We start from the raw sequence: 25556 nt of genomic DNA, 5'->3' as shown, positions 1-25556 counted from the left end.
GACCCTTTCTTTCTAACAATATTATTATATCCCCCTTATACTATACATTTCAAAGCAACATTCAGCTGTAAAATTATATAACAAATCCTAATTTGGCAATTTCAGCTCATAATCTATCCATTTCCTCCTCCCCCATGCATATATCTCTTAATTCAAATCTTTTATGTATATTAATATAGCATAACATCCCTTTTCCTAAACTAAACAATCAGTAAGCTAACCTATCTCCACCCTTCTAACAATATTATTATATCCCCCTTATACTATACATTTCAAAGCAACATTCAGCTGTAAAATTATATAATAAATCCTAATTTAGCAATTTCAACTCATAATCTATCTATTTCCTCCTCCCCCATGCATATATCTCTTAATTCAAATCTTTTACATATATTAATATAACATAACATCCCTTTACCTAAACTAAACAATCAGTAAGCTAACCTATCTCCACCCACTTTCCTACAGGTCTACCATACATAATATTTTCGATATCTTTGTTGTTCTGCCCACACCACTAGAAATTAACAATCCAGTTGAAAGACATCACAGAAGATATTATATGGATTACAAACTTAAAGTCATCTGAGAATTTTATTTATATATGGAAATATTTTTTAGTGGTGTGGGCAGAAGAACAAAGATATCGAAAATATTATGTATGGTAGACCTGTAGGAAAGTGGGTGGAGATAGGTTAGCTAGAATTTGATGTTACCCTAACATGGGTGATGAAATTAACAATCCAGTTGAAAGACATCACAGAAGATATTATATGGATTACAAGCTTAAAGTCATCTGAGAATTTTATTTATATATGGAAATATTTTTATCACCCATGTTAGGGTAACATCAAATTCTAGTTCCAACAGTATGTTCAGTATCTTCAATTACCATCTGCCCCCATCAATAGTAAGTATTTTCGTATAGCAAAAAACCACCCGAGTGACTTTATATTTGTATTCCATATAGTGTCTTTTGTAATGTCTTTCATCTAGATTATTCATTCCAACCACCATGTTAGGGTAACAACCAGATCTTCTGCATGCCCCAATCCCATAATTCTCTTGCCTTGTAGCTCAGCATAAACGTAATCCATTTGTCAAAGAGTCCAAAATAGAAAGTTCCAATCCACTCAATTTAAGGCCATCTTCCACATCCCAAGAGTACAGCACTGCAGAGATCTGTCACTCTCCTCAAGATAATATAAACCAATACTTTGCCTCAACTATATTTTCATATATTCAATCGTCTCTTAAGTAACTGGCATTACACTGTTGTTTAGTCTAAAATTTTTATTTTTGTAGGACCTGCTTCTTCTTTTCTTAACTTTTTGTGGCTTAGATCTCCATCCTGGTTTCCTTTCTATGAGTTGTATATCAACTGTTTGATTTCCATGCTGGTCTGTAGCTTGATAAGTCATCACATTAGAATCCAAAGCCGCCTCTCTTGTATTTATAGGTAATCCAACTATAACCTCTGAAGGAGAATCCAGAAGCGGCTCGTCCACAAAGGCCTCTGTAGCTTGTTGTTTTTCCGTTACCTCCACTACCATCTGCTTAGCCTGAATTTCAATCTCTTGTTGATTTTGCTTTTCTTTATTCCCCTCGTGTGTTATACATGGAGATGTTGAACCCATTTTAAAAACCTTATAGTAAAATTCTTCCGCTTTTTCAACAGTATTTAGTTGATATCTTTCTCCTTGATATCTCAATATTATACCAACTGGAACATACCACCTAAATGGGATGTTTTGTTTCTTTAGCTCAGTCACCAAAAATCCAAAATCCTTTCTGTCTTTTAACATCTTGGGCGGTAGCTCTTTAAATATCCAAATCTTCCTTCCATGCATTTCAAGAGTGGAGTTAAAAGACTTTTGCACAATATCATTTCTTATTTCTTTATCAGTAAAGTAGATCACCACATCTCTAGGCAGCTGTCTTTGCTTTGCCACCCAAAGTAAAATCCTTCTTGAAAAACCCTTCCATTCTTTCCACTATCACGGAGGTAAATGATTCTAAAATTTGTTTAAAGAGATCCACAATCAGTATTTGTGTATTTACTGATGTTTGTAATAGTGAGCCTTCATCACTTTCAAAAAAGCCAGCCATTTTTTTTTTATCCAACCACCTTGAACAATGCTGGGTGTTAACAGCTTTATCAAGAGTTAACTTTCACTTTCACACCCTTTTAAGCACAAGCACCATTTTCTTCACTCCTTTAAGCAACTTCAAAAAGTGGCAATTTAAGCGTGGAATTAAGGGTTTGTTACTTGCGATTGTCTGCTCTCCTGTCTTCACTCTGTCTGCATAGATAATCAACTTAGATCTCGGTAAAGATTGCAGAAATGGTCGCGACGTTTTTTTCTGCTTAAAGCAGAAGCGCCCTGGATCTCGGAGTTTCACCGGACTTCCTGGGGAGCTCTCACCCTCCAAGCCCCCAAAAATTTCAGGGGCTTTCGGGGAGCTCTACCCCCATCCGATTACTCTCCTTTCCCTCTTCTCCCGGGGGAAAGGTTTTCCAGCCGCCGGACAGCTGATTTGCGCTGTCAGGGCGGCTTTACAAAATCGCAGGGCTGGCGTTCCGAGAGAGAGCGTCCAGCAACGTCGGCGGTGCCACCGGAAGTCGTTCATTACAAAATTTTTGTTGCAATCCGATTCCACTTTACTCAGATCACTCTCTGCTTCTTCATACCATGTTAGAACAGTTTTTTTGAAATTTGGATCACCAAATCACACACTATTTGGCAGAAAATGTGGCCCTGACATAAAAAAAACATAAGTTAACAAAGATCTGCAGTCAAAATGACCGCAACTCAAATTTAAATGTCACTACAGAAAACACCAAGTAACTCACGCAAGTGCGATGCTCCATACACTCTTATTGGCGGGAAAACAAAAGTTATGTGCAACCAGAAGAGTCCCATTTCTAAAAATAGGGATGTTCTGAACATTTTGGAAAACTGTTGCGGTCACTATGACCACGGGTCTGTGGTTATGTGTTAAGTCTTGGGGGTCCGTGGCCATAGTCTGTGGCCACAAAAGTTCTTTAGAGGGGGTCTGTGGTAAAGAAAATTGAAAACCACTGCACTAGAAAGCTTTCTACTTAGAAACATATTTGGTAAACTTCTTACCTGTTTTGGATCAGGGTTTTTTTTTTGGCAGAAACAAGATTAACCTATTTTAATTGGTTAGATAAAATGTACATTTACTGAGTGCCTGCAGCTGTTTTAATTACTGTCTATAGAAGAGTTGTGCCAAACACATAACTACTATTCTTAATAAACTTTGGTTTTTACTTTTGTTCTGGAATATTTCTAATATAACTTTACTAAATGAATGTTTGTCAACTAGAGATCTCGATTTGATTTAATTTGTAGATTAGGTTGTCCAGGATTTACGATACCAGAGTATCATCCAACACCTATTGAGATGGGAGCCTCAAAATCTCTTTTCTTCCCAGATGAGGCTATAAACAAACATCCCAGGTTTAGGTAAGTTTTGAATAGGAATACAGATGTATTCAAAACGTAGATGATGTAAGATATGCTAATTCATAATAATCCAAATTTAAATTTGGTATGAGGTTCACCACTCATGTTGAATGTAGTTATTCTTTCTATAGATACTATTTTAGTTTTATCAATGCTTTTAATAGGCTGACAAAACTCCCATCCTTTATAACATTAATTCCACAGGCAATGCTATTTAAGAAGAGATTCAGAGCTAGCTTATCTACTCAAAGTTCAAACCATTGCAGCCAGAGTGGATTTGATTTAAATCGAGTTGATTTAAATCATGATTTAAATCACTAGTAAAAACGCCTGATTTAAATCAACTCGATTTAAATCATAATTTTTAAAGAGCGACTGTCATCTCTGTCCCACAACAGCTCCTTCTCTGACCTGCTGTTGACTCACCAAAGTCCCAATATTGCAGAATATACAGCCTCATGCTACATAACTAAGCTCCATTTCATGCTGAATAAACTAAATTATTAATGTATCTTAAGTAGAAAACTATCTTTAGATAGATTTTTACTCCAAAAGCATTTTATTAAAATAAATTTGATAAAAATAAAAAAAAATCCGTTTTTTTATTTTTTTAAAGAAAATCATCAATTTTTATCCACCCTGATTGCAGCACCTCTGCAGTCACATGATCAAAATTTTGGTATTTGACAGTGTAATCAACCAATTTCATTGTATACATGATGTACAATGACAATAAAGGTTATACTATACTTAAGATTGCAGAAGCGCTGCAATTCCTTCCCCACCATAGGCTAGAAGGCCTCAGCCACTTTAGCCTCCCTATCTCCACCCCCACTCATGGGAGGCCTGCCCCACTATGTCTAGTTGAGTTACTTTTCACTGCAGCTGCTGACAGATGTGTGCAGCCAATGTAAGGCATATGTAAAAGCTGACAAAGGCAATGTTCCTCAAATCTAGAGAGGCAACTGCTTTATCAAGGCTTACCAGAAACAGGAATTTCACTGGCTGACTTCTTATTCCTGGCCAATTTTGAGAAAGATTGCTTCTATATTGCAGAGAAAGATTCTGTCCATAATAGCAAAGACAATCTTTCTCAAGGCTGGCCTGGAATAGCTCTACAAACAGTCCAATGTATTCTGCTTACTCTCTTGTAATTCCTTTCTCTCTAATCTCTACTCCGCAAGGCAAGGGAAAGCAGATCAGACAAATTGCATACCGAAATAGTTTGTTTTTTATCTTTTGTTCCCTCTAGAACAAAAAAATTCATTGAAAAAAGTGACATGACCATTTTTCACACTTATGACCATTGCAGCATCCCCTTGATCACATGATCAAAATTCAGATCCTTAGCAACTGACTCATATTTATGACAGTTTCAGTGTCCCGGGGTCATGTGATCATACCTTTTGCAACCTTCTTAAAAGCAAAGTCAATAGGAAGCCAGATTCACTTAACTATTACTAACTTAATAACTTCAGTGATTCACTTAATAACTGTGGCAAGTCATAAAATGGGGCAAAATACATTTAACAAATGTTTCACTTAGTAACAGAAATGTTGGACTCAGTGATCGTAAGTTGAGGACTACCTGTAATTCCTTGCAATATAGACAAATAAGTAAGCTATCTTCTGACATTATTTCTCATAACACTCTGTATCAAGATAGTGTTGATGTTTCATATAATTCACTGAATACAAATAATTTTTAATCAGCGTAGTAGGTTAGAAAACCCATAAACCAAATATTAATCTAAAAAGTTATAAAACTATTGAAAAATGTTTGTTTTAAGGCAACATCTCAGAATTTTTTAACATTTTTTTTAGTACTTTAACGAGAAATATTCGACATAGAAGAGGCGAAAAAGTAATTATAAATGTACCAGGTAAGTGAAAAAAGCAATTCACTGTTAATTTTTTTTTTTTAATTAACCTTGTGAGAACCAAGAGTTTAACCTTTTGTCAAATGTCTTATTCAGTATTTAAAGACAAGAATACTCCATCACCGTTTAAAGAAACATTTCCTAGTGATGATGGTGAAGCAGTAAGAGCAGCTAAGCCTGATCATGTATATATGGATGCCATGGGATTTGGCATGGGCAATTGTTGCCTTCAGGTAAACTCACTGAAATAAGTACACTGTTAAGTATTTTTACTGCTGTCTTTTGGCTTTGTGTTGTTTTCATAACAGCTGTTTGAATTTTTCAGTTATGTATTCTGTAGCCAGATTTTATATATTACAGGCATGTATTTTTCTCTGCTGTTCATTGCACAGCTAGGCATCTTTTTTCCTCCTTTCCATAAATATTCAAGCACCATGCCAAGCTGTGGTAATTGTTAATATTTTGTAAGCAACTGATAGATTAGTAGTAGACAGCAAATAATACAATATTAGTAATTTTCTACAAGTTTATTGTCTAATAGACACACAAGGAGGAAAAGTGAGGGGTAACTAAAACAGTCATAACAAAGGTGATAGAAAAATAATAGCGTAGCAGAGGAGATTCGAAAAATTGCATTGACTAATTTGAGTGACTGAATTCTTAAAACATCTGAAGGCAGTGAGTTGCAAAAATAAGGTACCGCAAAGCAAATAAATAAAACAATTAAATAATTAAATGTAATAGTATTTTAAAATATTGGAATGAAAGAAAAGTAGAGGGTTGTACAATGTAATGCAAAATAAAAGGTCATGAGAAGCACTGGTGTATTTAAAAGTGCACATCAAAATTGTAAAATAAATTTTCAAGTGAAAGATTGATACAAAAATGACACATCCTGTTATTTATGGTGAGGGAGAATAAGGTGCCTGGTGTGAAAAATGAATATCAGTATCATTAGATGAGTTAAAGGAAAAAGGAATGACATATAAGACAGTTAGATCTTGCAAAATATGTGAAAATGTTCAATATATGGCTAAGAAAAGGCAATATTTTGCTCTTTAAATTTGAATTCAAGTAGTCCTCTGCCTGCAAGCATTTCTTTAGTCACCATTCAAAGCTACAACAGCACTAAAAAAAGTGCCTTACGACCAGTTCTTGCACTTATGTCTGTTGCAGCATCCCCATGGTTAGGTGATCAAAATTGGGGTGCTTAGCAACTGTCATGTATTTACAACGGTTGCACCACTCCAGGGTGATGTGATTGCCATTTGCGACCTTCTCAACCAGCAGAATGAATGGTAGAAGCCACATTTGTTTAATAACAGACCACTTGTTTAATAACCAAACCACTTAACAGCTGCAGTGGTTTGCTTAACAACCATGGTAAAAAGGTCATTAAATTGGACATGACTCACTTAACAACCACTTTGCTTAGCAATGGAAATTCTGGTCCCAGTTTTCACAAGTCGAGGTCTACCTGTATTCAAATTGTCATAAATCAATTTGTGATTTGGAACTGAACTCTTGAGTGAGTCTGCATAGGTACTTTTGTTTCGGAGGTAGTGTTTGTAACGCCTAGTAGCAATAAGATTCTGGAAGGAAGAAAAAGGGGACTTAATTCCCACTGTATGATCCCAGGTCTGCAGGAAAGAAACAGTCTTGCAGTTAGAAATTCAGTGGAGCCATTTTTTATGATTTCTGGAAAGTGCAATAACATGGATATTCACTTTTAACATAAATCATGATAGATTTTTATTTATTATACAGGTAACATTCCAGGCCTGCAGCATTTTTGAAGCAAGATACCTTTATGATCAGCTAGCCACAATCTGTCCCATTGTGGTGAGTAAAATCATTTTATTGTTGAATACATTTTTATTCAGAGACACACTTTATTATATTTAAATGAGGACCCAGATTGTTGGGGGCAATATGCTATTTAGTATACTGTCGATGGTTGTAAGCCGCCAGAGGCCTCGGAGAGTGGGTGGCATAGAAATATGATTAATTATATATATATATATATATCTTCTTTTTTTTTTTTTCATAGGCTTTTATGTGCATATTCTCTCTAGCCAGGTTTTACCTATGTAAACTTAGTTGTTCTTCAGCCCTAGGTTCTGTGAAATCTCAGAGAGAATATGCACATAAAAGCCTATGAAAAAAGAAAAAAGATACATTATGCCTTTACAGGGAGGATAATTGGGAAGTGGGTGTGGCTCACCGAGGACACCTTAAGAGGCAGAAATAGCTATCTGAGTCTCCCAGAAAGCGCATATATATATATATATATATATATATATATATATATATATTTATTTATATATATATATATATATATAAACTGTTTTAAAACTTTTAAAAAAGATTAAAAAGCATGTTCATTGAGGCAACCCTCAAAACAATCGGTATAAGATTTGTAAATTAGTGGTGATAGTTTATGTTCAGTAAGCTAAAATTTCCCATCCTTGATGAATTATATGGAAAGAATAAAAGAGATCAGAGAAATTTGCAAGCTGTTGCTTAGGGGCTGGAGAAGAAAATACAGCAAGAGGTAGTGCAATATTTGTTGCCATGCCCATGTAGCACATTTTACCTTGACATAATCTTATATCCTCAAAATACTGTCAGCATAAGAATAACAGAATTTGGAAAGGACTTTGGAGGTCTTCTAGCCCAACTGCCTGCCCAAGCAGGAGATCCTATACTATTTCAGACAAATGGCTGTCCAGTTTCTTCTTAAAAGCCTGCAGTGATGGAACATCCACAACTTCTGGAGGCAAGCCATTCCATTGATTAATTAATGGTTAATTGTTCTCATTGTCAGGAAATTTCTCCTCAGTTCTAGGTTGGATCTATTCTTTATAAGTTTCCATCCGTTGCTTCTTATCCTATCCTCAGGTGCTTTGGAGAATAGGTTGACCTCTGTGGCAGCCACTCAGATACACTGCTATCATGTCACCCCTAGTCCTTCTCTTTGTTAGACTAGACATACTCAGTTCCTGCAACCATTCATCATGTTTTAGCCTCTAGCTCCCTAATTATTTTTGCTGCTCTTCTCTGCAGCCTTCCTAGAGTCTTAACACCTTTTTTTAAAGCATGGTGACCAAAAATAGAGGCAGTTTGCCAAGTATGGTCTTACCAAGGCAGTATAAAGTGGTTATATAATGGTATAAACATTGGCTTTTTTTGACACTGCTGACTCATATTTAATTGGTTGTCCATTAGGATTCTTAAATTCCTTTCCCAGTTACTGCTGTTGAGCCAGGTACCACCTATTTTGTACCTGTGCATTTGGTTTTTCTTGTCTACCTTACTTTTCATAGTTCTTACAGATTCATAATTTTCACTTCTCAAACTCGGGATATGCACTATATTGGGACTGGAGGGGGACAGTTTTCCAGTTAGAAAAAGAAACTAGAGTAGAAGATGCTGACTGGAGTGCAAATGGAGTCTGCTTGGCTAGTAAAACAATTCGTAGTATTGTAAATAAAGGTGATTTGATGAAGACGAGCAGAGCATCTTGTATTTCAGGATCATACTTGCTTAGCTTTATATGGTATTGCATTGATAATTCATTACAATACGTTCTCTCCGATTATTCTTTTAGATGGCTTTAAGTGCTGCAGCTCCTTTTTACAGAGGCTATGTGACAGATATTGATTGCCGTTGGGGAGTTATATCTGCATCAGTAGATGACAGAACAAGAGAGGAGAGGGGTCTAGAGGTATGTGAGACCTCTCAAATGTAGATCAGTTGTATCACTAGTATGTATTCTTGGTTACAGAATTGCAAACCCATTTATTAAAACTGCTTTGATCATTCTCTTAGTATGATCTTCATATAAAATGTCATGTGTTTTTACATTCTTCTGGTATTTCTTTTAATTTCCTAGAGGCAGAATCACCGATACAATTTTTTTGTCAATTTTTTTTAAATAAATGTACAAAAATGTGCATGTGATTAATCTTGTTCTGAAATTGGATTGAGCAAGAGAAATGAAAAATAGAAATATATAACAACTGAAATTATCTAAGGAATAGCATTCTCTTTGCATCAGGGGGTTGTATTTTGCTTTTCTTAAGAGGAGGACATTCAGCAGCTGTGAGCAAAGCAGTTAAGAGTTTGCAAGAGTAGTTAGCCTAGGTCAGGAGTGTTAAACTGGTGGCCCACGGACCGGATACGTCACACATAGGCCATGCCCACCCCAGCTCTGTGAAGGGAAAAAATGTCACGATACATCAAGTGATAGCAATGTGACGCAGCTAGTTTGACACCCATGGCCTAGGTATTCATGCTCTCACACAAAAATATTTCTTCCTAAACTTATCTTTCATTCCTTGAAAACTTTCCATAATTTTAAGCATTTTGCTCATTAAGCATTTTTTTGTTATTTAAATCTCTTTGAATGTAGAAAGTGAAGACATTTTTATATCTACTTTTCTTGACAATGCTAAAGGAAATGGTTTCCCAGTGCCTACTTTTGAAATACGTTTTGGCTTTCCCACCCCAATTGACAGTCTTGGTATTTCTGTAATGAATACCAAAGTCAAACCTTTTTTGCCTTCTAAGATGGATGAGGTTAATCAGATTAGGCCATCAAAAATTGAGAAATTGGAATACAGAGGTATTAAAACTGTTTCAGCTTTATGTATTCTGATAATATTTTTTTAGATTAGATTTTGACGTGCTCTTTGTGTATAACTATTCTCATCAGATTTCTAATCAGGTTCTGAGTATGAAATAAAAAGTATTTATGTATATAAATATTCATATTTACCATGTATAATTATTGCCAATAGCAGGAGATAAAGTTAGTAAAATTAACCCAGATTTTGTTGAATTTTAGTACTTGCCTCTGATGTTTCATTATTCTAACTATATCTCTAACCTTTTCTAGCATGGCGATCGAGGAACTCTTATTGATTCATATCTTACTTGTTAAATTGTTTAAGGTTTTCCTTCATTGAGGTTTATTATCTCCCTCTCTTTACATTTTTTCTTTAGTAGATTTTACTTTTCGTATAATGGATTTGTATCATTTAATCATTTTATATTGTTCGTTAATTATTGTTAAACACTCCTGCCCCTCTTTATATGAATAGTCCATATTATTAAATAGTTAAATTATTGAAAAATATGTATGCAGTTTTGGTTACAATGCTACATTGACTCAGTGTTATAGTATCTCTTGCAGATAATGACAATAGGTACTAGACATTTTTCTTCTTAAATTACATAGCCATTGAAGAACAACCGTTTCAGAATCAATAAATCCAGATACGATTCCATAGACAGTTATCTCTCAGAATGCGGTGAAAAGTACAATGACATTGATTTGACAATAGATAAAGAAATCTATGAGCATCTAGTAAAAGAGGGTAAGTATTTAAATCAGTGTGACAACGAGGCTCCAAGCCTTTGTCTTGTTTTTTTTCTCCCTTAATCAGACACAATCCTTAGAAAGGACTACTTGTGATTAATTTAAACAAGCTGTTCTTGAAGTATCACACAAAGCAGCATTAGATGTGCTAGTTAATTTTCTGCCGTGATCCCTCATCTTGAAAGCAGTTTTTTTCTTGATTGAAAGAATGAGTCAACTATCACATTTCTTATCAAACTCAAAATATTTCATTCATGTGTTTGTGGTGACTGCTTCATCTCTCCTCAGCTCTATTGAGTTACTGCAAGCAAATAAATGTGCACATTGTATTTAATAAACTTGCTTTTTTAACAATGGATATCTCAATTTCTTGGTTTTGTAGGCATTGATCATCTTTTGGCACAACACATTGCTCACTTATTTATTCGTGACCCTTTGACACTGTTTGAAGAAAAAATTCATCTGGATGATGCAAATGAATCTGATCATTTTGAGGTTATATTGTTATACTAGTTTATATTAAAAAGTTGTACATAGTTTGTTTAATATACCATTTATTTAATAAAAAGGATCAAAACTACAGCAGCACTTAATTATGCCAAATAATTATTTGCTGCATACGTGTTTCTTCAATATTTCTTAAATGACAACTTGCAAGTATATATTTCATTGCATATTTGAATACAGATAAAAATTCTGTGTTTATTCATATCAGTAATGTGACAAAAATGTTCAATACTTACTCAGTTTTAAGAGTATAGGTCAGTGTATAATTTAGGGAGTGTGATATGAGTTGACTCCATACAAAAATGTTGGAAATAAAAGTTGAAAACTGTATACTTGTTGGAAACATTGGTCTGCCCAGGTCTACCAAATTCTAATTAAGTATCTGTTGTGGAAAATCAAAAACAATGAGTACAGAAGTACAGAATCTTCCTGTTATTTCTGCTCATCCTATGATTGGACAGGGTTGGCATGATCCAATTTCTATCAGTACAGATAGCATGAATCTCACCTAATAAAAGCAAACGAAGTCTGAGAATATATTTACATAAAGCTAGCCCTCACTTACCGACTACTTGTTCAGCAACTGTTCAAAGTTGCAACAGTACTGAAGTGATACTTAAGACCATTCCTAGCTGTTGCACCACCCTCGCAGTCTCATGATCATAATTCAGGTGCTTGGCAGCAAGTTTACAGTGGTTGTGGCATCCTGCAGTTACATAATCACAGTTTGCAACCTTTCCTGTTGGCTTCCCCCAAGCAAAGATAATGGGGAAGCCAGGAGGAAGGCTATGAGTTGCTCCAGTAAATTCTCCCTGTGCTTGTACGCACCCCACATCCTCCATCCCTGGACTTCCTGAGCTTGCGCCACACTGCGGCATCTTCCTCCCAAAATCTGTGTATGGCCTACATTGCGCCTCTTTGCTGGGACTCCCTCCACTTCCTACTTAACAACCCAGGCATCTTGAGTTACAACAAAAACTGGGTCTGCTTGCGATCCCAGTCCCAATTGCAGTCATAACTCAAGGACTACAATTTGTATAGTATTCTAAATATTTTCAGTACAAAGTCTCTCATGCTTTGTTAGTGCAATTGATGCAGTTTTGCAGCTTATTGTTTTATCATGAGTTCTCAAAAATATTAAAGTCTTACTTGCTATGATGACCACATAGAGTTACAGTTATAGCCTAATAATACCTATTTTGTCTCCTGTAGAATATTCAGTCAACAAATTGGCAGACAATGAGATTTAAGCCTCCTCCTCCAAATTCAGATATTGGATGGAGAGTTGAGTTCAGACCAATGGAGGTAAGGACTAAACATGCTCAGTGGCTTATGTTATGAATGAAAACTGAAATACGTATTTCAGTACATTTGCAACTCTTTGCTCATGCTTTCTATTTTGACATTTCCATGATACACATTTAAGTATCTTGATAAGTTATGCAGTTTACTATCGCTACAAACAGTGATTGCCTGCCATAGATTCTAAGCCTGGGATAGTCTTAATTTCAACTGAAATTATAATCAAATCAGAAAGAATCACAAATTTCATATCATTCCTTAATCATGTTTTCTCTGTATAACGCTGCATTAATTCTGAAATACCTATTTTAAAATATTGATGTGCAAGTGTTATTTTGGCTGTATCAGAAGTTAATATTGGTGATAATTGGCAATTTTGGAATTCTCAAAAGAGAACATGTAACAGCAGAATTCTATAGAACAGTGATTCTCAACCTTTTCTTCACCATGGACCTTTAAATACCTTTTGTGACCATGGACCATGGCTACAGACCCCCAAGACTTAACTCAAGATTTAAATTGTAACATTTCTTCAAGCCTTCCCTGTGATGACATCGCAGCCCTTCAGAGGTCCAGGGACCACAGGTTGAGAACCACTGCTATACAAGAATATCTAACCATACCATTAGTTGGTTTCTGGAATTCTGTTTTTGGAAAACTTGCACAAAAAGGTATAATCTTGATAATATTTAGCAAAAGATTCTAAGTCTGATATCTCACAGTCTTTATCAGAATCTATGATGTAATCTTTCTGTACTATGTTTGGGATATGTACAACATACATACATTAACAATTCTAAAAAATACTTTTCAATTTCTAGGTCCAGTTAACAGACTTCGAAAACTCAGCATATGTTGTGTTTGTTGTACTGTTAACTCGAGTCATTCTCTCATACAAATTGGATTTTCTCATTCCTTTGTCAAAGGTAAGAGTGTTTGTATAATATTTATTTTTCTTCTGTGCTGTAAAATCATTAGTCTTAAAGAATTTTACAACACAATCAACAAAAGCATCTATATGAATGAAGGCAAATATACATGTCCTGGGATAATGTTGCAGAATCCAATCTGGGGTGGTCACCGGGACCAGAGTTTTAATCTTCCGAGCTTTTGGACTTGGCAACACAAGGAAACAACAGCCAACAACTTAACAGCCAGCTATCAACACCCCAATTAACAATAAAAAGTCACACACAACCAGGCACTGTATAAATACTGAGCATATAATACCCAAAGCACACATTCTTGTGAGAGAGAAGTTCTGGTTGAGGATAAACTCCAGCACAAGTCCAAAACCTGGAAGACTAAACCTCTAGTCCCAGTGACCAACCCAGATTGGATCCTGCAAATGCATCTAGAACAGTTAAAAAATTCCTTGGTATATATCAATAAATTAAAGCAACCGAAGTTATAATAATGCAAAGATGACTTATAATAGTAATAATGAAAAATAAATCACAACAAAACCAAACAAAATAACACAAATAAATATAAATTCTGCTATTTAAAAAATGTTAAAGATAGTAGCAACAAACTGTTCAACTCAAATGTTCTTTGGGAAAAAAAAATATGTTCTAGCATGTTAGAAGACATAGGAGAGAATACTCCACAAGGCCAGAGCTACAATTGTTAAGCACTGTCTCCTGCTAAATTGCAAACTTTAGTAGCAAGAAATTGTTCTTATTCGCTCAATTGTTTATACGGGTAGTCCTTGCTTTATTACAGTGATTGGGATCCAAATTTCTGTCACAAAGTGATGATGTTAAAACCTTTGTTCTGTGTGATTAATCTAAAATTCATAAAATTTGCTTTAAATGGGATTTTCTTAATTATTGTGCATTTAATTCAGTGAGGGAATAGCTGAAAGTTGACTAAATTGTTTCGAGGTTTAGGCACATGGAAAAATCATACTTAGCATGTTAGCATAAGATAGCATGTTTGAAGATAGATAAGATAGCAGTCATTCCATAAGACAATATCAGTTTAGAATTCCAGATAATCATAGAATTCTGGTTAAACCTAATTTTTGTTTTACATAATTATATTTAGTAGCTATACAAATCTATGCAAACCAATGCTATGCCCTAAAGTGCAATTTCTAAAATCTTCTGACTAGAAAGTTAACTACAATTTATTTCCATTTTAGCAAGAAACCCAGTGTAACATTTTCTCCTATTCCCCCTTTCTTAGGTGGATGAAAACATGAAAGTAGCTCAGAAACGAGATGCTGTCCGGCAGGGCATGTTTTATTTTAGAAAAGACATTTCTAAAGGTATGCTGTTTATTTTCTGGTTGATTTTATTAACATTTGAATATAAAATAAACGTAAAACAAATTGGCTTCTTTGGATCCTTGTGTTCTTCACTCAATCTGATTTCTTTTTAAAAGGTGGCAATGCAGTAGTGGATGGATGTGGTGCAACTCAAAATGGTACAGAAACAGATGTAGAAGAATATACGTTAATGAGCATAGATACAATAATTAATGGAAAGGTAAGATCAGCTATTCATGAAGTTTGCCATATTTTATAGATTTGATGAAGAGTTAGATTAAGAATCAGGGTTGTGATCTAAAGTAAGCAAGTACAAAATTCTGATTTTAGTCTTTCCTTAGCTGAGGATAGCAATCATAAGAAAATGACTTATCTTGATTTGGCCTTTAAGAGATCTTGAACTAATTGTTATTTTAATGGGTTAATTTCAGAAATGAACTGAGGCGGGAAGGAATAATTTTAAATGACTATCCTGGAACCTAGAGAATAAATACAGCTGTATATACTTACACATTCTTTTAAGCCTATGAAGTCTAGATATAAAAAAGGACATTATTGAGAAAAAAGAACTAGGAGGGGGAAAAACTACACAAAGAAACAAGAAACAAAATTTGTGAACATTTTTGAATTTTTGACTATTACAAATAGTTTGTAAACTTTTCCAGCCTGGTGATCATCTACAACTATTTTCAGAGGACCTCAAAAATCTCCTTTGTTCCAGCCATGTCACACTTCCACATACCTATGTTGTGAAGATCAGATTTTGGTAGTGAATACCCAAAATTTGATTCTTGAAATAAGGGCTGGATTTCTCACATTCACACCTGATTGAAATACCTGGCTCTAATTTTCTCTTCAAATGAAGTGATAATTCTAGAGGTGCCATACTTTTCCCTCACAAATATATAGTTTTTGGCTCATTTTCCTCAGAAATAAATGAACAAGTATAAAATTTCTGTTTAATTGGGGGGGGTTAATCTAGTTTTAGGACTTATGTGGGGAACAGATAATGTTTTAGGCAGTATTTGTGCAGAACCTGAAAATTCATAAAGGTTCACAAACTGTTAAGCACCATTGTACATAGGAAATATTCCAAATAAACCAGTAACATCGGTTTAGTAGCCCTTGGTTGTTATCTATGCTGGACCTCAATAAAGCTTGAAGGGAAATCAAGCAGAGAATTTTAGATCTTAATATATAAAAGGACTGGTTTAATATTTCAGACTTCTGCTACAATAATCTCATTGCTCACCTTTTACCATCCCCTAATATTTTTGTAATATCCAGGTGCTGTCCTATAAGGCATACTTACCCTGATATTCCACCTTGATAGTGGAATATCAGGAAGATATAATAATATGTCCTACCAAGAGCATTTGTGCCTATATTTAGACATTAAAATTGAAACAGTTGAATTGGAATTCCAGAAATGCTCTTTCTTGGAAGATGGACCTAATCTCTCCTCCAATCATAAATTACTGGACTGACCCCAACAGGCAATTCTGCATTTCCTGTTAAATTATCTTCTTTTAGGAAGAAAGGTCTTCCTAAAAGTGACCAAATTCTATACCAGCAGAAGAGGTTAGAAACAAATGGATCTGAACATAACTTAGGCTTGCACAATTTCTGCTTTAAAAAGGACTTTTATGGTAGATATTTTGTATTCTAGCTCTCTTTGGTTTACTATTGTGTATAAATTTAAAAGCTACCTAATTATTCTGGTGACTTATTATCTACTTAAACAAGGTATAGGTTTACAAAACATATTCATAGTTTTTTTTTGCAGAGGTGATGATTGACAGTGATGATTTGAGCTGCAGCTTAGATAGTGTTATGTAAATGTCCCTTCTTCTACCTTTAATACTATTCTCACTATTTCATACAATGAGAATAAGTGAAAAGCAGACTCTTTTGAGAGACTAGGTGTCGCTTTGCTTCTTTTCTGATGCCCAGTAGCCAACCAGAAAATTATTCAGCAGCTGATCTAAGTTTCCTTGGACCCTGCTATTCAATAATAAGGACACTGATTATATGTCTCTAATTATGTCATAGTCTTCATCATCATTTTAGCCATTATCTATCCACTGCAGGATGAAGGCCTCTTCCACATGTTTCCAACCCATACGGTCTTGAGCTTCCAAAGGCAGCCTGATTTACCCCGGTGATTCTTGCACCCTCTGCCTTCGGGCAGGTTTTCCAGCTGCCATGGGTAGTTGCCCTAGGGCCTTTGGGGAATGAGGGCCGGTTTTGAAGTTGTATTGGCATAAGGAAGGAATAGATCATAATTTGCCATGCTGGTCCAGTGTGGGTTGGCAGATGTGATTGGTGTTAGTCAGCGGTATCTATCATGATCTCCCCTATGACATGGGAGATATGTCATAGTATTAAGCGTTATATGGAAAAGTCTTTATTTAAAAGATACATTCAATGAAAAACATAATCTATTTTATAGGCCTACCAGTGTTAGTTTTCATATCCTTTAGAGGGCACTCTTGTGCCATATCAAAAGACAAGGGTTTGTTATAATATTGAAGTGAAAAAATAAATATTTTAGCATTTTTATTTCAACATTGGTTTAATTTTTGTAGGAAGGAGTATTTCCAGGATTAATTCCAATTTTAAACTCTTACCTTGAAAATATGGAAGTGGATGTGGATACAAGATGCAGCATTCTAAACTATCTGAAACTAATAAAAAAAAGAGCATCAGGTATGAATAGACATTTGATGTTATAGGCAGTTCTCGATTACAGCCTTTTCGTTTAGTGAAGGTGCAAAGTTATAACAACACTGAAAAAAGTGGTCTATGACCATTTTATGATCATTGCAGCATCCCCATGGTCACGTGATCAAAATTCAGACACTTGGTAACTGGTTCATATTATGACTGCTGCAGTGTCCCAGGATCGTGTGATCACTTTTTACGAACTTCTGACAAGCAAAATCAGCAGGAAGCCAGATTCATTTAACAACTGTGTTAGTAATTTAACAAGCAGTGTCACTTAACAACTAGTGGCAAGAAAGGTCATAAAATGGGGCAAAATTCTCTTAACAACTGTTTCGCTTAGCAACAGAAATTTTGGTCTCAATTATTCATTCATTCATTCATACATTCATTCATTTATTAGTTCGATTTATATGCCGCCCTTCTCCGGAGACTCAGGGCAGCTTACAATGCTTTAAGCAATAGCCTTCATACTTTTGTATATACCTGCTTAGTAGGGCTTTTTGGCCCCCTTCTATTTTATACAAAGTCAGCTTATTGCCCCCACAAACCGGGTCCTCATTTTACCTATCTCGGAAGGATGGAAGGCTGAGTCAACCTTGAGCCTGGTGAGAATTGAACTCGCAGTAATTGCAGGCAGCTGGCAGCTAAATGCTACTTTAACAGCAGTTTTAGTCTGCTGCGCCACCAAGGCTGTTTGGTCTTAAGTCAATTATGGTCTTAAGTCAAGGATTATCTCTATATAGGTTGTCGAGTAGGGAAAAAATGGTGTTCTAGAGATAGAATATCTAAAGCCCCAAGTCTGGAGTTTACATATTTCTGGTTTAATTTATTCCATCTCTTGTGTATCGGCTCCTATTTACAAATAAATACTTGATTTTCCCCTAAAAGCCTAATGATAACTTTGTTGTCTTTATTAACATTTTGTCCATTATTTTATTATTTTGTCCTTTATTTTATTTATTTTGTCCATTATTTTATTTACAAAAATAATATCCTTGACAAAAGTATAGATAATACTCAGAAATTCTTGTTATTGTTGTTTCTTTCATTGACAGATCTGTGGTGAAAAAGTATTCAACTCATTGAGTTTATAATATAGTATAGTAACCTAATGTTTTATTCTTAGCACCATTGAATATTCCTTGTATGTAATACGGAAATTTAAGGTGACATTTTAATGAAGGCTAATACTTAAGAGAAAGTAAATGGAAAGTTATATAATTCATATGGGGAGATAATGAAGTGAATTTTAATGCATATCATATGACTTGTCCACTAGGCGAATTAATGACAGCTGCTAGATGGATGCGAGAATTTGTTGCAAACCATCCAGAATACAAGCATGATAGTGTGATCTCAGAAGAGATGAATTACAGCCTGATGTGGAAATGCAACCAGATTGCACAAGAGCAAGTTGAATGTCCCGAGCTGCTTGGAGTGGGCTTAAATAAACTAAAGTACAGTGGAATTAAAGCCGCTTCTTAATGAAAAGTTTTAATTTGATATGTAATCTGTAAAATATCTAAAGGAACACTAGTCACACTACTGCAGTTTCATAATGTGAAGATCAGATGGTTTTATTACATTATACAATGGCCAATCTCAGCTTTCTCTTAAAACTTCCTACAGTAGGTACATTCTTCTATTTAAGGTTTATACTATGTACATGTAAATAATATATATTTTTGATTTAATACCGGTGTATTTTAGTATCATACTAAAAGTCATTGTGAAACCAACTTATACCTTTTTACATACTTACGGTAATCTGGAAAAATGTACTGTTTATCGAACAGCTTTGTAAATGTAACATATTGATTCTTGTATATTATCTGCATTCCAGAGCTGAATGTTTATTCTGACCATTGTTGTCTGGAATGCAGTCAATAACCTACTGTATTTTTTTTTAAATCAGAATCTGATTCATACTTTCCTGTTCTGCCGTACAAAAATGATGCAATCTTAATCTTGCTGAAATTAGTGCTAGAAAACTTAACTGACATCTATAAAACTACATTTGTAGTCATAGCTAAATTCACAGGTTTGGATTTAAGTAGATCTTGGTCCCAGTCCTAGTAGGATTAATAAAAATACTTCCTCTTAAATAACTTGGGTGTAAATTAATATGTTCTTGTTGCTGGAAGCTCCTATCACTTCCAGTCAGTAACGTTTTGCATTATGTGTACTTAATTTCAGATTTCACACTCTGGGGAAAAGTCATGACCATGTAGATTAGCAATCTGAGATGCAAATTTATTCTGAATTAAAATCCATATGCTTTTGAATCAAAGTGCCCTTTTAAAAAAATTATTTTAGCTCCAATGTGTTGTTTTTTTTATACGATTCTATTGACATGATACAGGAATTGACAAAGCACTCAGACCAGACTTCCCTTCCACTTTTTGATATGTGAGGTAGCTGGTCCAATATGTGAAGAGGTCAAGTTATTTTTACTTATTTTAAAAGAAATGTTGCTAAATCTGAAGCCTCAATGTAGCAGTTTGGATTTTAAAAAATAAACCAAATGTGGCAAAACAACCAGCAGAACATGTACAAGCCTTTAACACTTCTTGTGTGATATACATGTACTCTTCAAATTTTTCCCTACTATATAACTATGGAAAGAGAAATAATGAAAATGTATGAATGTTTACGAATCAGGAATCAGAAGTATATAGGAACTGTAGAAAAATACAGCCAGTTTCTACTGTTGTACATAAAAAAAAAAAAGATTAAAAACCCAAAGGTTTTTAATACTACATGCCTAATGATGACAGAGTAGTGAGTAACTTTGCAGCAGCTTGTGGAATTGAAATCTGCGGTTAAACTATGCTATGTATAAGAAAGTATTTTTTATTTGATCGTCCTAAACAGCTCATAACTCGATTTCCCATGCTCTGCTTCTTATAAGAGACAGCAATAAAATTCTTCCCCTCGTGTTTTCTTTATAGTATGCATCATTTTCATGTATCCCCATACTAGATATTTTTAATGAGAGCTTAAGTTTAGCATTTGAAGGCGGAGTCTTAGATCTTCCAGTGCCCCAACACAGCCATTTGTCTGCAGTAGAAGCCAAGAACTATTTCTTCTCCCAGGTTGTAATTCTAACAAACTTTGTACATCCGGAGTAAAATGAAGATTTTGCCAACAAAAAACTCCAAACGATTCAAGTCTCAACTTGAGGTATTACTCACTTTATTAATGTCAGGTAAAAGTCACATATAATTATTCTGTCTGACATTCCAAGGAAGTGTTTGTTTTAAACAACATACAATACATGGAACTGAATGGAAGACGTTGCACCCTATAAATGGTGAAACATGATTTGGTGGAAGTACTAGTGTAACATTGCCAGAATAGAGATTTTCTTCACTCCCCTCATGGTACATATTTTAAGATACTTCAATCACATGACTGGAAGGTTGTAATAAATTTTCTGCATTCTGATAATTCTGCCATATTTTTTTCCATGTAGATATTCCTAATATCTTCTTTCATTATAAAAACTGGGCTATTCCACACTAAGAAACCTGTGTGAGAGCATTTTCTTTCCAATGCACGCCTTTGAGGGATAGTGATACTAGTATGGGTGCATTTGGGTACAACCAGCCATATGTCTGAATCTCAAAAGTCACACTGAGTGTCAACTCTACAGGGTAGACCAGATAAAGAAGCGGCCTCTGCAGGAAAGCTGAACTGTACTGAGATACAGATTCTAGAAAGTCTGATTGTGTGTTATCTTTGCTCTCTATGCTCCCATTGAGTCAGGAGAGAGTCAACCTGAGCCTCTTCCTGATACCATAAGTAGTTCTCAACTTATGACTAATCACTTGGCATCCATTCAGAGTTAAGGCAGACCCTAAAAGCTATGATGTCGTCCCAAAGTTACAGCCACTACCTGTCCTATCTCCTTTCTAAGGTTTGAGAAATGCTTGTTTCTTTAAGAGCTGCTGGATATTTCATTCAAGGCCATCTCTGCTCTGGTGTGAAAGAAACACTGGTCTAGGACAAAGTAAGATATAATATGTTTTGCTTGATTTGTAGTTTAGCCAAGAGCCCATCTGGATTAGGTGAAGCCGAAAGGTTCACACAAACCCTTTTTTACAATTTTTTTAGAAGAAAGGAGGGGGTAAAGGAGCCCTTTAAAGGTGTAGCATTATCAAAATAAGGACTAGGCACCCTACACTGAGCCCCTTGAGCAAAAGGAAGCTTGGGTTCCATGGCTTTAATTGTGATTTAAGCTGTGGTTAAAGAAATTAATGGTATGGGAACAACCTTGGAAGACAGGAGGAAAACAACAGTCTAATGAAATCTGACTGAAGAAGGAGGGGTGGTGAAAGTGTCTCCCCTAGTTTTTGGGAATGTAAAAGTGAGGATTGGGAGAGGTAGTTTCAGACTTGCAAAATTTTATTAATATAACTATGAAAAAGATAAGAGCTAATAATTCTGGTTATGGAGCTTATCTGGACTACCTTGGAAGGCTAACAAAAACTAGTTTATTGCGATATGCAAATCTGATCTCTGTTAAAATATTTGACTCAACAGTTTATTCTTTGCTGCAATTTTTCTCTCTGTTATAATTACTGTGAAGAGGTGAGTTTAAAGCAACGCCACCTCTAGCATTATGATAAAATGTAATTAATGTATTCTAATAATTCCTGGAAGTAAACCTATTACTTTATATGAAGTTACATCCAAAGCATTTTTTATATTTAACAATTCCACTTTGTTACAGATTGTTTTCTCTATTTTGGGCCCCATTACTGCAAACAAACTGATTCCTTATAATAGAACAAGCATTTTATGCAATGTACTGAAAATAAATAAATAAACAAACAAACCCAACAAAAAGTCTTAAATCCACATGCTTTTGAATCAAAGTGCCCTTTTAAAAAAATTATTTTAGCTCCAATGTGTTGTTTTTTTTATACGATTCTATTGACATGATACAGGAATTGACAAAGCACTCAGACCAGACTTCCCTTCCACTTTTTGATATGTGAGGTAGCTGGTCCAATATGTGAAGAGGTCAAGTTATTTTTACTTATTTTAAAAGAAACGTTGCTAAATCTGAAGCCTCAATGTAGCAGTTTGGATTTTAAAAAATAAACCAAATGTGGCAAAACAACCAGCAGAACATGTACAAGCCTTTAACACTTCTTGTGTGATATACATGTACTCTTCAAATTTTTCCCTACTATATAACTATGGAAAGAGAAATAATGAAAATGTATGAATGTTTACGAATCAGGAATCAGAAGTATATAGGAACTGTAGAAAAATACAGCCAGTTTCTACTGTTGTACATAAAAAAAAAAAAAGATTAAAAACCCAAAGGTTTTTAATACTACATACCTAATGATGACAGAGTAGTGAGTAACTTTGCAGCAGCTTGTGGAATTGAAATCTGCGGTTAAACTATGCTATGTATAAGAAAGTATTTTTTATTTGATCGTCCTAAACAGCTCATAACTTGATTTCCCATGCTCTGCTTCTTATAAGAGACAGCAATAAAATTCTTCCCCTCGTGTTTTCTTTATAGTATGCATCATTTTCATGTATCCCCATACTAGATATTTTTAATGAGAGTTTAAGTTTAGCATTTGAAGGCGGAGTCTTAGATCTTCCAGTGCCCCAACACAGCCATTTGTCTGCAGTAGAAGCCAAGAACTATTTCTTCTCCCAGGTTGTAATTCTAACAAACTTTGTACATCCGGAGTAAAATGAAGGTTCTGCCAACAAAAAACTCCAAACGATTCAAGTCTCAACTTGAGGTATTACTCACTTTATTAATGTCAGGTAAAAGTCACATATAATTATTCTGTCTGACATTCCAAGGAAGTGTTTGTTTTAAACAACATACAATACATGGAACTGAATGGAAGACGTTACACCCTATAAATGGTGAAACATGATTTGGTGGAAGTACTAGTGTAACATTGCCAGAATAGAGATTTTCTTCACTCCCCTCATGGTACATATTTTAAGATACTTCAATCACATGACTGGAAGGTTGTAATAAATTTTCTGCATTCTGATAATTCTGCCATACTTTTTTCCATGTAGATATTCCTAATATCTTCTTTCATTATAAAAACTGGGCTATTCCACACTAAGAAACCTGTGTGAGAGCATTTTCTTTCCAATGCACGCCTTTGAGGGATAGTGATACTAGTATGGGTGCATTTGGGTACAACCAGCCATATGTCTGAATCTCAAAAGTCACACTGAGTGTCAACTCTACAGGGTAGACCAGATAAAGAAGCGGCCTCTACAGAAAAGCTGAACTGTACTGAGATACAGAATCTAGAAAGTCTGATTGTGTGTTATCTTTGCTCTCTATGCTCCCATTGAGTCAGGAGAGAGTCAGCCTGAGCCTCTTCCTGATACCATAAGTAGTTCTCAATTTATGACTAATCACTTAGCATCCATTCAAAGTTAAGGCAGACCCTAAAAGCTATGATGTCGTCCCAAAGTTACAGCCACTACCTGTCCTATCTCCTTTCTAAGGTTTGAGAAATGCTTGTTTCTTTAAGAGCTGCTGGATATTTCATTCAAGACCATCTCTGCTCTGGTGTGAAAGAAACACTGGTCTAGGACAAAGTAAGATATAATGTGTTTTGCTTGATTTGTAGTTTAGCCAAGAGCCCATCTGGATTAGGTGAAGCCAGAAGGTTCACAAAAACCCTTTTTTACAATTTTTTAAGAAGAAAGGAGGGGGTAAAGGAGCCCTTTAAAGGTGTAGCATTATCAAAATAAGGACTAGGCACCCTACACTGAGCCCCTTGAGCAAAAGGAAGCTTGGGTTCCATGGCTTTAATTGTGATTTAAGCTGTGGTTAAAGAAATTAATGGTATGGGAACAACCTTGGAAGACAGGAGGAAAACAACAGTCTAATGAAATCTGACTGAAGAAGGAGGGGTGGTGAAAGTGTCTCCCCTAGTTTTTGGGAATGTAAAAGTGAGGATTGGGAGAGGTAGTTTCAGACTTGCAAAATTTTATTAATATAACTATGAAAAAGATAAGAGCTAATAATTCTGGTTATGGTGCTTATCTGGACTACCTTGGAAGGCTAACAAAAACTAGTTCATTGCGATATGCAAATCTGATCTCTTTGTTAAAATATTTGACTCAACAGTTTATTCTTTGCTGCAATTTTTCTCTCTGTTATAATTACTGTGAAGAGGTGAGTTTAAAGCAACGCCACCTCTAGCATTATGGTAAAATGTAATTAATGTATTCTAATAATTCCTGGAAGTAAACCTATTACTTTATATGAAGTTACATCCAAAGCATTTTTTATATTTAACAATTCCACTTTGTTACAGATTGTTTTCTCTATTTTGGGCCCCATTACTGCAAACAAACTGATTCCTTATAATAGAACAAGCATTTTATGCAATGTACTGAAAATAAATAAATAAACAAACAAACCCAACAAAAAGTCTTAAATCCACATGCTTTTGAATCAAAGTGCCCTTTTAAAAAAATTATTTTAGCTCCAGTGTGGTTTTTTTTATACGATTCTATTGACATGATACAGGAATTGACAAAGCACTCAGACCAGACTTCCCTTCCACTTTTTGATATGTGAGGTAGCTGGTCCAATATGTGAAGAGGTCAAGTTATTTTTACTTATTTTAAAAGAAACGTTGCTAAATCTGAAGCCTCAACGTAGCAGTTTGGATTTTAAAAAATAAACCAAATGTGGCAAAACAACCAGCAGATCATGTACAAGCCTTTAACACTTCTTGTGTGATATACATGTATTCTTCAAATTTTTCCCTACTATATAACTATGGAAAGAGAAATAATGAAAATGTATGAATGTTTACGAATCAAGAATCAGAAGTATATAGGAACTGTAGAAAAATACAGCCAGTTTCTACTGTTGTACATAAAAAAAAAAAAGATTAAAAACCCAAAGGTTTTTAATACTACATGCCTAATGATGACAGAGTAGTGAGTAACTTTGCAGCAGCTTGTGGAATTGA

The 25556-nt window shown here is 35.0% G+C and overlaps 1 protein-coding gene across 3 annotated transcripts in view; it reads left to right on the top strand.

The window, feature by feature from the left end:
• Positions 1 to 19852, top strand: part of GCLC (glutamate-cysteine ligase catalytic subunit) — a 34626-nt gene extending 14774 nt beyond the window's left edge. For all 3 annotated transcript variants that reach the window (XM_034436717.3, XM_034436719.3, XM_034436718.3), the window contains exons 4-16: positions 3378 to 3491; positions 5316 to 5374; positions 5468 to 5604; positions 7139 to 7213; positions 8982 to 9098; positions 10614 to 10752; positions 11137 to 11249; positions 12474 to 12566; positions 13385 to 13489; positions 14754 to 14835; positions 14952 to 15055; positions 17424 to 17544; positions 18842 to 19852. In XM_034436717.3, the coding sequence (XP_034292608.1) occupies positions 3378 to 3491; positions 5316 to 5374; positions 5468 to 5604; positions 7139 to 7213; positions 8982 to 9098; positions 10614 to 10752; positions 11137 to 11249; positions 12474 to 12566; positions 13385 to 13489; positions 14754 to 14835; positions 14952 to 15055; positions 17424 to 17544; positions 18842 to 19047 (1465 nt within the window). In that variant the 3' untranslated portion in view covers positions 19048 to 19852. The remainder of the gene's footprint in view (positions 1 to 3377; positions 3492 to 5315; positions 5375 to 5467; positions 5605 to 7138; positions 7214 to 8981; positions 9099 to 10613; positions 10753 to 11136; positions 11250 to 12473; positions 12567 to 13384; positions 13490 to 14753; positions 14836 to 14951; positions 15056 to 17423; positions 17545 to 18841) is intronic.
• The last annotated feature ends 5704 nt before the right edge of the window (positions 19853 to 25556 follow it).

Source organism: Pantherophis guttatus, chromosome 1 (assembly GCF_059756535.1).
Source record: "Pantherophis guttatus breed Tessera chromosome 1, ASM5975653v1, whole genome shotgun sequence".
Classification (NCBI taxonomy): Eukaryota; Metazoa; Chordata; class Lepidosauria; order Squamata; family Colubridae; genus Pantherophis; species Pantherophis guttatus.
Note: the sequence above shows the minus strand (reverse complement) of the source record. Positions and strands in the feature narration are given on the sequence as shown.